This window comes from Melanostigma gelatinosum, assembly GCF_949748355.1.
Source record: "Melanostigma gelatinosum genome assembly, chromosome: 20".
NCBI lineage: Eukaryota > Metazoa > Chordata > Actinopteri > Perciformes > Zoarcidae > Melanostigma > Melanostigma gelatinosum.
Window position 1 is genome coordinate 5242151 of NC_136653.1, and position 17240 is coordinate 5259390.

The 17240-nt window shown below is 45.8% G+C and overlaps 1 protein-coding gene across 2 annotated transcripts in view; it reads left to right on the forward strand.

The window, feature by feature from the left end:
* Nucleotides 1-7306, forward strand: part of znf438 (zinc finger protein 438) — a 46043-nt gene extending 38737 nt beyond the window's left edge. For both annotated transcript variants that reach the window (XM_079291906.1, XM_079291907.1), the window contains exons 3-4: nucleotides 992-2776; nucleotides 2945-7306. In XM_079291906.1, the coding sequence (XP_079148032.1) occupies nucleotides 1020-2776; nucleotides 2945-3542 (2355 nt within the window). In that variant the 5' untranslated portion in view covers nucleotides 992-1019 and the 3' untranslated portion in view covers nucleotides 3543-7306. The remainder of the gene's footprint in view (nucleotides 1-991; nucleotides 2777-2944) is intronic.
* The last annotated feature ends 9934 nt before the right edge of the window (nucleotides 7307-17240 follow it).

The window sequence follows — 17240 nt, forward strand, 5'->3', positions numbered from 1 at the left end:
TTCACAGGCTGTTTACAATTAGGCCCTTTGATGCATTCCTGTAATCTATCCCTCCTTTTGATATAAAGACTCAGTATTGATACAAATGAAGGGACTTTGCCTTTGTTTTTAAAGCCATACCTGTGGCTTTTGATTGATGGATGGAAACTGTACGGTAGATTTATATAATATAGACTTGTTTAAAACCTCAGTCTTGAGGTCATAGTTTCCTCAAAGACTTCAGCAGTATTTTGTATCAACACAGTCAGAATGGTGATCCACTGAGTGAAAAAGCCTTATCCCCGTTGGATAACCATGAAACGTTATTTGTGAACAAGGGATGATAAAGTAAATCCAGGGCTTCCTTCAGGGGCATCCTCATTGCCTTCGGCCAGGTTGCAGTGCTGGTCAGTGGAGGGGGAGATGAGAGGGGAGCCCCTCTTCATCTAGTAAAGATCCTGACGTTTGGCAGCTTTCACGCTCCGCTGGCTGATCCTTCCAGGAAGTGTGGGGGGGGAGCAATAAGGAGCCCCCCTCTCCCGCAGAGCCCCAGCATGTACCACGGCTGCATGCTGGGCCCAAATCAAAGGGAGCAGTCTGTCCTTAGCCTGGGGGAGAGTGAGTCTGCTGTGTGTGACCAGAGAGACATGGATAATCGGACAGCTTGTCACACTCGTGCAGATGCCTGTCTTTTGGACAGTTGGTTTGCTTCTCTCCTGCTTGGGTTGCACAGTAACAACACAATCAAAATAACTGATGCATTTGCAGTGAGGTCACATTTACAGTCGTGATCTTGGCACCTTTCAGAAGAGACCAGAGGAAGTCATGTAGCCACCTTAGTTATTCCTATTAGATCAAACACATTAAAGAATGCAATCATACGATGTAGCAATATTGGCAGTTATTGTTGATGTTGAAACTTGAGGTAAGCGGGTTAGGGTTGTTAAGGTTGAAAGGGCTATCTAGTGTCACTGCAATAACTAATACAACTGTTTCCTTTGTTCTGTTTCAGTTGGTAGCCAGTGAGTCCAGCCTTTCAGATGAAGAACCTTCAGTTCCGGAGCATCGCCCCCAAGGCCCCGGCCGTGGTGCCCTCCCCCTCCCCTGCGGTCCTGTCCTGCCAGCCTCCCTCTGCCCTCCCTGAGGCTACCACCGCCTCCAGCCCCAAGTCCATCATTGTGCCCACCCAAAACTATGCACTGATGCAAATAGCAGGTCAGGATGGCACGTTCTCTCTGGTGGCACTGCCCCCCTCTGTATCCTCTCAGACACCACAGCAACAACAGCAACACACCCAAAATAACCTCAAGTTGCCCATTCCCAGATACCAGCCAGTGAGGAGCAAGGGGACCACCGATAAGGTCAAGTCACCACCGCTATCTGCTCGGGCGAAAACAGCCTCCAAGGTTGCTGTGACAGCGCAAACGAAGTCAGTTGTAAGTGGGGCATCAACAGTGATGAAGAAAAAACAGCAGGAGTGCAAGCACACAAAGGAAACCCGAGTGCCCAAAGAGGAGCCTTCAGAGCAGGTCATTCTGATTGAACCAGCCTCCTCTGACATCTCTGTCACTGCTCTACTCCCAGACAATGCTGTCCTGTACCCGAGTTCTCAGTTAGAGCGAGCACAAGATGGCTCTGAACTACCTACTGCAACTAGTCTTATTCAGAATCTCCAGTACCCCCCCGCTGCTGTCAAAGACTCTCCAGGCAAATCCCAGGAAGAAAGTAAGACTACACTGAGGCTGTGCCCATCTAAGTCAGCTGCAGTCCAGCCCCAGAGCAGTATCACTGTCCTGTCCTCAGCCATTTTCAGCAAAGCAGTCCAGATTATCCCATCCCCACCTAAAGGTAAACTGCCCATTCTGCCCTACTCTAAAATGAAAAGTACCCTTATCCCAGCTGCCAAGCTCAACAATTTGTCCCCAGAGAAGAAAGGTTTCTCTTGCCAGACTGGACTCACCAGCCGCTTAGATCCTACATCCAAGATCCTCGAGACAGCTGACGCCTTGGGTCACAACCAGGTGCCAAAATCAACTCTACAGCCCCAGGCCAAGACCACACTCATGCCTGTGTTGGGAACCCTCCAGAAACCACCTGGCAAGAAGAGGGGGAGGAAGAGAAAGACCATGGAAGACATCTTGGCATTTGAGGCGAGAAAGAAGAGGTCTTTGTCGTTCTTCCGTAGAAGGGTCCCAGAGAAACCACCAGCAGTTGTTCCAGGCTCCAAACAAAAGGAAGTTGATATTTCAAAGAAGTACCGCAGCATCCGACCCAAGCCCATGTTGGTTATGGAGACAGTTCCCCAACTGGTTAGTTTGCCTGCCATTACGCCAGATGGCCAAGAACAGGAGCTCGTTCTTGGTCATCATCTACCCACCACTACCACAACCAAGGCCCTGGACTGTCCTCCCCAACCAGCCCCAGTAAGCGTCCACCTGAGAGGTGCCTCCCATTCGCGAGTGTTCATAGGCAGCCGGCCGCTCCACCGTTGCCCCACCTGCAGCCGCTGTTTTCAATTCAAGCATCACCTCCAGAGCCACACCAACAGCCACACCAACAGCCGGCCCTACGTCTGCCCGGTCTGCCGCAAAGCGTACGCTCACTCTGGCAGCCTGAGCACCCACATGAAGCTTCACCACTCCGAGGTACGCCCACGTCGGTCGCTGAGCTGCGAGTTCTGCGAGAAAGCGTTTGGATATGTGGGGGTTTACTTCAGTCATTTGAGAGAGGTCCACAAGGTGGTGCTGACCGTGGAGCCGTCCATCAGCCACCATGAGAACGACCCGTCTGTGGAGGGGTGAGATTATACATTGAGCACCTGCTTCATTGTGACCTTTACTTTATAGCAAGTTGAATGCAGAGATGTCAACATATACATTTAAATAAATAAATGAATGACATGACTAGGCAACTTTTTCCAGTCATAACAAAGTAAAAAAGCATTGTTTGTTATTTTCCTCACAAGGGCCAACTTCCCAGAGCCATCAGATGAGCAGGATCGCGAAGACCCGGTGGAGCTGCAGATTAAATGTGGCCGCTGCCAGGCTATCACTCCCACCTTTGCTGACATGAAGATGCATTTAGTGCATGTGCATGGGGAGGAGGTCCAGGTTTCATTACATGATGGCCAATCGGTGCGGGTTGGCCGCGAGGCTGAGAATGAGCTAGTAAAGCATGCTGCCCACTACTGGCGACAGCTCAACGAGAAGCGCAACCTGGTCAAGTGCGGCAGCTGCGACGAGGAGTTCATTTCCTTCTCCAAGCTTAAGAGGCACATCATGTCCCACCACCGTGGAAGGGAGGGGGAGGACAGCGAGACCCTCTCATCACCAGATAGGGGTGGAGGCCTTGGGGTCCTTGCAGCAGGTGCGGCCTTCAACTGTGTGCTTTGCAGCGAGGTGTTGGACAGTAAAGAGGGGGTGGTGGAGCACTGGAGGAGTCGCCACCACTGTGAGCAGCCCAACGTTCTGTGGCAAGCACTGAGCTCCTACTCTGGCCAGGAAGAGGCTGAGGCGGATGGGGACCTGGACACTCCTGCTCCAAGCCCACACTATCCCACCTAGCCTTTAGATGGGCACTGAGCCCTTACGGTGACTCCTTTCACACACACTCAGTCCTAACAAAAGGTCCTCAGTCCTCACTAGTTTCATCTCTCACCAGTTGAGGGTTTTCGCTTGGTCCAAAAAAGAAAATAGTAAAAGAATATCAAGCCAATGGTGAAAATTGATCTTAGTGTTACAATTCATAAGGGATATTATCTCAGAGAATCCAATTTTATAGGTAATGTTATTTTTCATGTTATTTTGATTGCACTGTTTTGTTTTTGGACATTTTGTTTGGAGGTATGTATTTAATATCCTGTGGATTATTATTTTCTACTGCTTATTTAAATCTTGTTCAAAGGGTAATTTATAACCTAGCTGACAGTAATACTGTCAAAGGGTAACTTCTCCCAAATTCGTACCTCTTATGGGATCTAGCCGTCCAGATAATGTAGTTCTACATCATACTTTGGTGCCACACGGTGGATCTCACACATACGCGCAGGTCGAGGTGTGACCATGCGATGATGTAGGCCGCACGTCCCAGTACAAATTCTTTATGTCGTCAAGCAATCTGTTCCTTCTATTTTCTCGCAGTTGAGTAAACTGATCGTATCAATTTGGCTTGTCGCTTGTAGCTTCCTAACCTGAGGGTTAGTGCTTAGTTTTGTAACCAGTTTTTATTTATCTGTTTTCTGTTCTCACATTTACGGTTCATGCTGAACTACCACTAGACCGGTGAATAAACCGGCGGTTTGCCGGGCTCATTGCTGACTTAAACCAGGTGTTTTTTTGCTTCTTGCTGTGCTGTTATTAGCTCTCTGCTCTTGGAGGGATGCAGCTTCATCAGGGAGTACTCGTTAAATGGTAGGTTACTAGGGTAAATTAATCCGACAGAGCTTTAGTGCAAAGCTGCTACCATGACTATGATTTCATACCATGTGTATTTTTTTATTTCTAAAGAAGGATGGCCGGTTCCAACCAATCCTAGACCTGGGGGGGTTGAACAAGTTTTTAAAGGTTCTGCCAATCCGAACGTTGCAGATGGCAGATGTTGTCCAGTCAGTTGCACGGGGGTCCTGATTTGTGTCAACAGAGCTCAATGATGCCTATTTTCGCTTAACACGCACTACACCACAGGCAGTTCCTGAGGTTGGCCTTACGAGAGCAGGCTTACCAATTCACAGTGATGCCGTTCGGTCCCTCAGGGTGTCCCGTACTTATGTCCCCTTCAAATCTGGCTCAATTGGCTCCACTTTGATCCCAAGTAGCACCGGGGCCAGAACCTCAGGGTGTCCAGCTTTTATTGCCAAAAGAGGAGACCAGACCTCTCTCATCTAGAGTGACGCATCCAAATCTGAATCGCCCTCTGCTGTGTTTGTCTGGCTGTTGGAAGCCTGTCATCCTGTGAACAGTCAGTGATCCACACGGTGTTACATTTGAGGGCTCCCTCTACGCTAATCTGTGGAAGCTTTTTTCCAAGCGATTCACAAGACGTGGTGAGGTACCAAAGAGCTGCCTAGTGGCCATCATTCTGCGTTTCCTGCAGTCATCGGTTGATGGTGGTAGTTTCAGTAGGGCACGTGAGAGCAGACCACCAGACAGTGGGTGAACCCCTGTCAAAACAGACTTTCTAATTGAATTGTGGATGTGATTCTACACGCTTACAGGTCTCTGGTCCTGCCTGCACCTAGTAATGTAAAGTTCCAATCTACTCGGAGTGTGTCTACGTCCTGGGCAGCCTTGAAAGGGTTCTCACAAAGACATCTGTGCTGCTGCAACCTGGCGAACTTCATGTAACTTTGCTCACTAACACGGCTGCTCATCATGCTATGTCAACGGCAATCCTGTCAACGGCTTCCATTCCTTCGTGCGGTCAGCGTTCCTCGTGACCTTGTGGTATAATTCATACAGTGCTGAAGCAACGCTGTCTGGCGGTCAGGAATAATGATATGGAACGAGAGTTACGAATATAGTGTGTGGGAACAGATTCTTTGATGGCATTAGGGTTTTGTACTGGGCCGTGCTCCTTACGTCATCTCAGCTCACAGGTGACTTTGTTGGGATGACAACTTGACCTGAGCATATGAGAATGGTGATCCAGAATTCATAGAACCGTCGTTACATTCATAAATCTCATTTTATGAGCACAGTTTTTGAGTTATCTGTGCTGAGATTTCTGCCTCCACCCCAATGACAACATCTCACTCTGTGGATTATTCAAAGATCTTCTTTATCTCAACTGAAACTAGCATGCTCATGGCTAGAAAGCACTAGGGGAAAGTGAAAGCATGTTTTTTTTTCCTTACTTTGGTTGGACCTTTCTAAAATACTGAGACATGTCAATCTCATAACGAGGGCACACCGTCTACTGGCACACCGGCTGACAATTAATCTATTGTCCTTATTATTATTATTACAGTTTAAAATAAATCAGTATGTGTATACAATCCTTTTATGTAATATTGCTCCTGTTACGGAAGATCAATATTTCAGTTATGACTTGAACTTTCACGGTCCGATGAAGGGGAGTATTAGGGTCCTCTGACAACCCGGACCCATGAAGGAACACTTTCCTAACCAGCACCCAAGTGACATCCGTGTGGCCTTCTGAAGAAACAGCTGTGTTCATGCGTAGTGTGGCTCACCGTCAGTATGGTCCTCTGGAGGCCAAGTTCTGTTTCCTTGACTTGTTTATTATTAATGCCTATTTGTGTATTCTGTGATATGCCAAGGGTCTATTCACACTCGTGATTGTAGAAGTGAGTTTTGCATTCAGCTTTTTAACCACTGACAGAATACTTTTTGTTGACTTCTTCGATACGCAGAGGAAACCATCGAATTGCCTACCTGTTGTTGCCAGCTTATGTACGCACCTGTGGAAATGTGTGCACCCAAACTCTATTATTAGAGTTAATATAAACTGTTGTTAAGTCCAGAAAATATGCTATTTTATACTCTAGATTAATACAGAGGTCTTTCAGTATATTTATGCTTGTTGTTGGTCCTTAGAGAACCAGCACTGAGACTTTTATTATGTTTGCTTCTTCTAAGTTGGCGGATGCTTAACGTCTTGTTTCTTGATGGGAGGCCATCACTACATGGCAAGTATCTCTGCTAACATACGTCTGTGTTTATCTTTCATATGAAGAAAAAAAGAACGTCACAGGGTCAAGTGAATGTACCTGAATGTTTTCAAAACCCTACCAAAAGTATATATATATATAATGCTATATAGACTTATTCCATAGATAGAATATATAGATATATTGAGAAAAAAAGACAAATATATATATATTTACATAGAGTAACTTGTGAATCAGCTGCTGTGTTCTGTCATAATGGAGGAACGAGACGAGAGATGAATATATCATTGCCAACACTGGCAACAAAAGCCATGTCGATCTGTCCTTATGTGTCTGACACACAACGCTGTGAATGAAGGGCAAAGCACTGATGTGTACATGTCGCACTGAGTGGGTAACCGACAGTAGTACTGCTGTTCGTTGGATGCCATGTTTGAGTGTTCATCAGTGAACTGTCCTTTTTTCAAGCCTTCAACACAAAGCAGGAAATGACAGAATTAAGGGTCAGACTCTTCTTTCCTCAGTTAGATGAGCAACATACATGACTGTCACTGTTAGCACAAGTCGGAAAGTGAAAAATGCCACATTATGTGATGTGTTTGACTCACTGTTGACTGTGTCCCAAAAAGACTGAAAGTGTTTGTGTTCGTGACTTTGTGTTCCTGAAGAACCCGATGTTTATGAGAATAAAGATATGCTTTGTTGAGAACATGGTGTCTGTGCTGCGTTTATGCCTCACCGGGACAGAAATGAGAGGAAATAGAGGCATGTCTCTGGGTGGTCCGTCCGTCGGGTACATTCCTGTGAATCTCATGTCCTTATAGTTTCATGTAGGCTAAAGTGAGCGACTGATGGAGTGAGCGAGTGCTATATTCATTTTCTGAGTCACATATCAGTTCAGCAGGCAGCCCTGCTTCACAGGTGCACCACGCCGTGCTGACCTGCTTTGCCAAAGCGTTTAGGACACGGCCGCCCATCTAGTTGTGATCAGCCCTGAAGGTATTTACACAGAAATCATCATTGAATATTTGAATCATTTATATGAGAAAAATACCAAAGAAAATGAGAAATGATTCATTTGTATTCATAGTTTATGAATAGAATATGTAGAATAAGCATATTCTTTAGTTGGAACCACGGCGGGCATGTATAGCAGAATGAAACCATTTTGTGTTAGTGTGAGTTCTTATTTGGCCAGGTAGTCATTGTAAATGAGAACTGCTTCTCATTTGACTTATCTGGTTAAATAAAGGTAAAATAAAAACATTTGAACACAGTCGCATGTCTGAGGTGGCAATCGAACTCACTCCGACGGTCTTGGTTGCTGCCCAACACATTGATAGTCGTTCCACAAGCCCATGGAGCCCAGTGCACGGTGTGTATTCACGCCCCTGCTTAATACCCTGCAGATGCAAAGGCCTCATCTACTGTAGCAAACAAGGACAGCTTGAGGCAGACAGGAGGGTAGCGTCACTGTGTGTTCATCAGAAGACATTCAGAGCATGGGATTAATTGATATTTCACTCTGAAAAGGTGAGTGCACTGTGTGTATGTAAGCGTCCAGCAAAGTGGGTTCGCCGAAGGGCTTTTGAGAGCCTATGCCGTACCTCTGTGCTCCTCCCCTCCCAACACTCCTTCCATCTGTCTGCTCTGGCATCAAAACATTCTCCGTATTTCTACCTTTTGGTTTTAATGCACACTGCTATGTCTCTTTTACCAGCTAGAACCACACATGAGCCACATCACAACAAGTATCTTTGAATTGCAACTATCACAGTAGGTTGGAGACTGCTGAGGTTCAGAGAACGGTTTCCATGTTCTGAGATAAGCACAAAGACAATGGTTATATTCCTTGTGACTGCTTCATATTTAATGGCTGGAGATGACATTAGTATCTCCGTTTCCCCTCTGCGTGTCTTTTTCTGCTTTGCAGGATGCATTTAGAGCAAAAAGAAACACGAAACCACTCTTCAAATTCACAGACAACAGAGGGACAAATATGTTAGTAAGAGAGTGCGCTTTCTATTTGTTCCAATGCCGTCAGTACCAAATAGTCTCTGCTCTGCCTCAGGCCCGGCCCATGCAGTCATTGCCACACCAGTGTGGAATGCAGGTCCTCAGCTCTAATTGATTTGGAGGCAAATGACCCTGTATCAAAGGTCAAAGGGCACTTCTGGTGCGATTTCTGCTGCTACTCAAACAAGCAACAGCCCGACAGAGAGTAAAAAGAAGCAACTCCCCGGCACAAAACAACCTCAGCAAGGTTGACGTCAACTCCTCAACTTCTTTAAACTACTTTGCATGGACTCAAAGGTTTCAAATGAGAGCGCCTCAACTTCAGGTGGCTTTCAGCTCCGGTGGAACCCACAGATAAAGCTGCGACATCAGTACATATCGGGGCCCAATCTAGCATCACCACCGCACTACATCGCAGGCGCAGATAAAAAGGAAAGCTCTATACGGTGATGCATATTTCCCTTTAATCAGAGCTAACGTGTACCGCAGCCGTCACACTGCACTCCCACCTCACCGTGGCTCTCAGGGGGGACAGGGGAGATCAAAGCTAGCCCCCCCCCCCCCTACTTGTACACGATCAGTGGGAAAGAAGGAGAACTGCTCTCTTTCGTTTTCTCCTTCTTTCTTTCTTTGGGTCTTGCTCCCCCTTCAACACTACCGAAGTGTCGAGATTGAGCAGGAAATGTGAGGGACAAACGGTGTGTATGAACAGAAATGTACTTGCTTAGTGTGTGTACTAGTTTAGCGCTTTAGTTTTGACCCTGTCGCACTGATCTAGCAGGGAGGAAACAAGGCCGCGAAACAACAAGCAGGGGGACGGAAAATAACAAAAGTGGCGTCACTGGGAGAATGCCAGGGGGAGATTTATAGGACAGTAAAAACGTGACCCACACTGACCACAGATGTCCGCGAGAACAACTTAGGTGGGGTGTAATGTGAGTGCAACATGCAATCTTTTGGCCGACGGAAGCTCCACTCCCACCTTCTCACTTCTCACTGTTCATGCTCTGTTGCCAGTCAGCCTCAATACACTAACATCCGTGAAGCCTCTGTCTGCACGTGTGATATGTTGGTGATACGTGTGCACATTCATCAAAGTGATTCTACGGTTTCATCAAAGATTCATCAACTCTCCTGGATGTCAGGATTTAGATGTACAAATCGGTAATCCCACATCTATGAACTCTCCCTCCATCTCTCTCTCCCTCTCTCTCTCTCTCCATCTAGAGATGTGATCCGCCCTTCCCTTCCCTGCTGCCTCTCGGTCTCGGGTTTCAAAGTGTCCCGTCTCTCCTCACCCTCCCAGATTAGTCATCTAATGAGCAGCAGGGCAGATCAGGTGAATAATTGATGACGGGCGGCTAGAGAAAGGCATCGATCCGATTCTGTGGAGCAGGGATGGAGACACCTCAGGAGGATGAGCAGGTGCAGGTACATCACTGTGGGCTGATTGGGATTCAGATTCATGAAGGGGATACGCATAAATAGACTCCTCTGGAGGACATGGGCCTCTCAAAAACATGCATGAGATCACCGTTTCATGAAACTCAACCTCCACATTATGGAACAATATTTGTTGCTTATACAGTTCTGTTAAATTATGTTTAGATTGTGCAATGTGGGGATAATCGTGCAGTGATTGATTATAATGGTCCAGAACCTTCAAGGGGAGCAAAGTGTGAGAATCATTAGGCTTGTGATGCATAGACATCCACCTATGACGCCAGTAGCATTGTTCATAAAAGACGTGTTAAAGTGAAAATAGCATATCCCAGTGTCAACTGTTAAAGTGGCCATTATCAATATTTTTATGACAATAATTTATGAAATGACAATATGAAAACTGTGACAGTGTCACTCATTTTGATGAACCTATAAGCGGATGATCACCCGATTGGACGTGAGTGAGGGTTGTGCCAACAGTCCTCTACTTCTCTGTATTGCTAAACCACGCCCACCTTTGACCCAATTAAATCCGCAGAACAATTTGATTCTAATAACTCTCAAAATGAAACCTCGCCCATATATGTGGCTCAAAAACATTAAGAAGCTGAAGATGTTCTAAGTGCTGTTTCCCTGTGACTTGAAGACATCAGGCTTTTCTAATATATATATATATATATATATATATATATATATATATATATATATATATATATATATATAAGCGTTTGTAGTAGCTGTAATTCATAGATTCAAGTATTTAGGAACCAGGAAATATAAAGACTACAAAATACCACATAGGGCGGCAGAAGTGGGTCCAAAAATCACTGGTCTTTCACCCAGGAAACCGTTGTTTGTGCCGTACATTAAACGAGTTTATTTAACTTCTGTACTAAACTCTTCTCTAGTTATTAGAACCCAAACCACGATCTTTTCCTAAACCTAACCATGTTGTTTTGTACCCTAACCCTGACTAAGTATTCCACAACATTCTCCTAATAACCAAGTTGTATTGTTGCCTAACCTAAGACCAAAGTTTATTTTGAAGACTGTATGCATGTAATGACCAGAAATTGATCCGTATTGCTGGACATGCAAATAGAAATCCACCAAAAATGAGGAGTAACTTTTTCGTAAGATATAGAAATCGTTGTATGAGGACACGATGAAGTATATCCACAAGGGGACAGATCAGCTCAAACAGTCACACAGAAATAACTTCCTTGTCCTCATTCTACCTGTTTTTTATTATTCATAACATGTAGCCAATTTGGAATCTAATTATACTGAAGTCTTGCATGATGCAGCATGACAAACTCCTAAAAGTCTGTCTGAATACATACTAGCAACAGTTAGTCATCACGGCCAATGTCAGCCTAGATAACTTGAAGGGTTGGATGGTAAAGCAAGGCAAGGCAAGTTTATTTGTATAGCACATTTCAACAACAAGGTAATTCAAAGTGCTTCACATAAAACCATTAAAAGCATCAAAACATAAGGCAAAAGAAAAGGAGATTAGAGTAAAAACTTCCATATAAAGATCAGATTTTGTGTGCAGAGAGCAACTCAGTCGCTGGTTCATATCAAGTACCTTAACTAAACTCTCCTGTTCCATTCCCATACTGGATCCAATAGTCTCTTCAGCATGAGAGGAGACGGTACAGCCAACTGCGCAAATCAAAAATATGCTTTTCATTTGTAGAAGACTTGTTTCTGCCAAAGGAGCAAGCTTAGACAACCGCTCCAACTTCCTACCTTCCAGCAAGTGCTCACATGGAACAATGAGATCGAGATGGGATCTTGTTGCATCTGTCCTGATTTAGAAATACAATATTTTTCGTTCCAAGATCGGACATGTAAGCACTGAGACTACATGGCCTACAAGACAAGCTTAATCAGTGTGTGCAATGTCAGGAAAAGTAAGCAGCTGAAGGTTGTAAAGGGTTTTAACTTCCAACCCACCACGTGCTTCATTCCTGTACAGGAAGAGCAACAGAACTCGTCGCTCAACCCTACACTGTGTATGTTGGACACCTTATTCTGATATGGAGCTGATGGACAGCGTGTTGGTGACATTGCTCCGAGTGTGCCTGCCTCTTCACGTCCATGTCGCTTCGGTGGGGAATCCGCTCCGGGGTGCTGCTCATTGCCTTTTGGGTCCAGATGGTCAAGAGCTCCCAGTGTTCAGCAGGGTAGGCGCCGTTTGCCCCAAGGAGGACTCCTGCCATCTGTTCCAATCCTCTCCTCTCTTCTCAGATAACTCTCTGAGCCTCAATCCGCTCGATGTAAAAGGCTCCGGATCATTCGGGATGGTCTGATTCTGCCCCATTCCGTGTTTCTCCTTGAAGGGTGGGCGAATAAAATCAGCTCACCTCGAGATCTAAACATCGGCACCAGGAGCTGATGAAAATATGCGTCGGTCTTTATTCTGTCATGATGGGTCTATTTGACCTCTGTCCTGTCCTCATTCCTTTTCTATCAGCTTCTATTTCTGCTACCTGTGTGTGCACAGCAGTGTGTGTGTGTGTGTGGGTGTGTGGGTGTCCAGCATAATTCTCACGAGGCAGAGAGCATCTTTCTGGAGTCATCTTAGCTCCAGGGATGCTAATGCCGCCCTTCGCCTTTGGGGAATTACGTCTGCCTGAGCAGTAACCTACATTTACCGAGCAGTCTTACACATAAGGTTAATGAATCAGGCCTGCTGGAAGACGAATGGACCCTTCACATCAGCATACACACAGATATAACAATCGGCAATGCAATCATACCAGACACGCACGCACACACACACTCACACACAAACAAGGAGCTTTCTGTTTGCTGTAGCGCAAACGCTAACAAGGTTAGCAAGTAAGCAGGCATCTGAATGGGTCATTTATTTATTTAGTCTGGCTCCAAGGAGCCGTGGGCGTGGACTAATAAGTGGAAGAAGGTTCCTCTGCACAGAATTGTGTGCGAGAGTGTGTGTTAGTGTGTGTGTGTGTGTGTGTGTGTGTGTGTGTGTGTGTGTGAGAGAGAGAGAGAAAGTGAGGTTTTGATTTGAGAGCCGGAGCCCATCATCCGCCCATTGTTTCTTTTCCCTCCCACCTGCAATTAAGACAAGAAAGAGACAAGTGGGGAAATTCCCGTCACTGATTTAGCTCATGCATCTGTAATGTCTCATGCAGTTAACTACTGATCGAGTAGATTAAGGAGGGCGGCCTGGATTCAGTGCATTTTGTCCAAGGCATGATGGGAAGGGGATGTGGTGTATTACATGGTAAGTGTGTGTGTGTGTGTGTGTGTGTGTGTGTGTGTGTGTGTGTGTGTGTGTGTGTGTGTGTGTGTGTGTGTGTAAAACAGAGAGAGATATGCTCCACACCTCCACCCCCATCTTGTCTCCTGTCCCTGCACCCTCAGAGGCGACTCCGGCTGGGATCCGCTCACCGTCTCCCCCCCGGGGAAGACCGCCATCCAACTCGGGTCGTCAGAATCAGTTATGCTCAAGCCCCTTGTTCTCCTCGGCAGCGTTTACATGACTCACATTTTTCAGACCCTGTCTCAAGCATCCTCTTTCCTTCCTTCTTTCCTTCCCTCCATTTGCTCAAAACAACAACACACAACTCCCACCCTTTGCACACCGCCCTGAGCCCCCCCCCCCCCCCCCCCCCCCGCTGTCAGGACCCAGGAATAATTCCCCTCCTTTTCCGGCACTTTCGGGGGGAAAGCGACGCGAGGTGATAAATCTGCGGCGATGTACTGTAGAACAAAAATGAAATGAAGGAGAAGAGAAGCAAAGCCTGCGAGGCACAGCCTTCCTGCTCAGCACAGCAGAAAAAAAAGCACAGTCCACCCCAGGAGGATGGAGATGGAGGGATTAAAAAGAGGAGTGACAGGGTGAAACGGGACAGTAAAAGAGAGTTACTCACCTTGGACCCTGGATGCTGAAGGCAGCTGAGTTTGCTCACAGGATATCGTACAGCTGGAAGCCTTCAGCTCTCCTCCTGAGCCAGAGCTGTAAAAACATCTTTCAACATAAATGCAGAGCAGAAGGGGCTCAGGCCTGCGATGCTAAGCTGTTGAAATGTGCTCAGGTATCATAGATCTTATTGAGAAGCAAACAATAGATGACCTAGGGCTGATATGTGGGAGGGTTTGTGTCCATCAAGATAATCAATACCATGTTACTTGCCAGAGCACAGCCAAGGAGAGGTCCTGGTGCTCCCAACATTTCTCATACTTAATGCCTGACTGAACCTAACGGCTCATAGGAGGAGGGGGTTCCATACCCACTGTTCCGGGCATCCGCAGGCACCACGGAAATACTTAGGGAGCCGACCTGGAGTGTTTACCTGCCCCGATGAGTAGCAGAAAATACAAACAATGCAGGGCGTAATTGGCATCGATGCGCTTTAAAAGCCCCCCCATGCAAACACCTGCAGCCCACGAAGCCAGGCAGCCCCCTGGGAAATCAAACATTAGCATTTAGCCGTTTCATCTGATGCACTAATCAGAGCCAAACGTTTCAATAATACAACACAAGAGCAGTTACGCAACCCAAAGAGAGAGAGAGAGAGAGAGAGCACTCAGCGACAAAGGTATTTCCAGAGGTTGCGAAGTATTTGGCGCCGGCGCTAAATGGTTGGATGGATCTGGGTGGAGTGGAGGGTGAGCCAGTGACCCCGGCTAACCTTCCAGTTGTTTTCCACAGTGTGTTGAAATCTGTGAGATTTGCCAACAGGGTTTACTGCTGCAGTCTACAGGCCTGCTATCGGCTCTGTGAGGCTGTGCTGTGGCAGTGCTTGGTGATGGTATTTTGAGCAAGTAATGTTCACCATCTTAGTTCAGCATGTTAGCATGCTAACATTAGCTACTTAAAACCCTTTGGTATCGAGAGACCCCCACGGGGGTCTTTTTAGAAAAGTGTAGCATTCAGCGTGTCGTAGAAAGCATTTGTCATGAACAAATATAATTAATGATCCAGACATATTAAATATCGAATAAATGGAAAAAGTCCAAGCAACATCATCATACCAGCCATTGTAAACACTGCAAACACAATTATACATGAACTAACATCATATCTGGAAGATATCTAGAAGATTTGCCACGATTTTGGCCAAAAATCAACGAACTATGCTTTCTGTATGGATCTCTCATCACCAAGCAGGCAGCGCACATAGCGGATTGATATATCACATAGGGCTGCGTTTCAACGCCGCGAAGAACAGCATTGTCGAAATTACTCTATTTCAAACCGTTCAAAAGTTATGGATATATAAGCCAACATCAGCCAGAGGTCAGCAGAAAAAAATAGGGTAAAAAAACTTACGTTTTGATGATTTTGGTGATGAAAAATGGATTTAATCCATAGGAGTTTTGCGCAGCTACTTCCTGCATGTCGTCTTGCATGTCTGTGGGTGAGATCAATGCGCTGGCAGAATGAATGACAAAATGGCAGACGATTCTGCGAGGTGGACCAATCCATGTACACAGGGGGGTTCGGCCAGCATTTCGCGATTTTTAGTCAGTAAACAGACCCGGATACGATCAAACACCCCCACATGGCTCCCGTTGGAGTATCTCACATCGAAAAAGGTGTGCCATGAATAAATCGGCCAATCACAGGCCTTACCAGGGTCACATAGACACATATTATGAGCCATTTATTGTTATGATTGACAGATATGACACATCATAACTGCTCAAAGTTAATCCAAATAGTGTCAAACTGCTTTATTAGGATTATTGAACACTCTTAGTGATAAGAAAAGTGAATATATAGTTAATATTTAGTTATATAGTATATACAATTATAATACAGCAATGCAACTGCTGGTTCAGAAAATCTAAATTTTGCTTGACTCAGACCATTTATGCTGGCCTGCTTCACTCAATCGAAGTAAAATATGTTGTGGGGACATGTAAAACGTGTTGTTCTATGTCTGTTGCATATTTTTAGGCAAGAATCTGCATTATTTTAAAAGAAAAGTTCAATACAAGTGCTTTTTTTCAGGCGAACCTGAAACTTTTCCAATTTGAGCTGTGCCATAAGTGTGTCTGTTATCAACCAGTAACATATACACAATATACACAATATTTACACAATTCAACACATCTCACAAGTGTTACCTGTGTTCTAGCATCAAAATTAATAAAATAGACCTTATAGTTAGAGCTGTGGACTCTCTTGAGTATGGGTATGCAATTTTTGAGCAGAGGCCTAAAAATAGGGCTAGGGTTCAAAGGGTACTCAATACAAAGTGCAGCTGAGGCCGGTGGGAATGTCTTCAGTTTTGTTGGTATTTTGGTCAAAATATTGGACAAATGAAAATGTTCCCCCGATGATGGCGCTAGATGAAAAGTGATGGGATCACCCAAGTGATTACAGGGAAACATGGATGTCTTTGACCTGTTGGTGGCGCTAAGAGTCAGGAGAGTCCTCATTACCATAGAGGCCTTTACCAAACATAATTCATTTATTCAGTTGCTTTATAATTAAGACACTTCAGCCTCAATGTGGTAGACTGACATTGCCAGCTAGTGTTGGCTATCGTGACCCATAAAAACCCAACCTAGCTGCAAAGCTGTGGACACGTGTTTCTGTTCAAATCCTACCTGAAACAAACTCCGTGGCTGTTCTTGCTCACACTAACTGGCAGGTTAGTTTGCACCCACTCTGGAACCACCCACACAACAATTCATCAACTTCATACAGTTCCCCCCCTTTAGACGCCAACCTCTCCTGCAGTCTGTACTCCCTTCCTGGAGCTTGGCAGCCCCTGATCAGCCTCTCTGGCCTGCAGCGAGCAGGAAATGGCCTATTGTTCTGAGATAATGTGAAATATAATGTTCCCCTGCACTCTTGGAAGGCATTCTGCCCTGACAGCCTCATCGCTGTGGGCAACAGTAGGCGCCAAGTATATGAGCACCTGCCAAACAGAGACGTCCATCAGCAGCTCGGTGATGCTGGTTTACAGCAGAGAGAGGAGAGGGGAATCCCCTGAAGACTTGTGGGAAAACGAGCACCTCTCACACACGCTGTTTCACGAAAACTCACCTCCGCCCACTCAACACAACCTGGGAGATTTTCTATCGTCTTCTGAAGCACATGCAAAATAAAAAAGCACCTCTGAGTGCATTCGAGGCGATGCAGAAAGTGAGGGCGAAACTGAGACGTTGCGGGAGAGCTTCT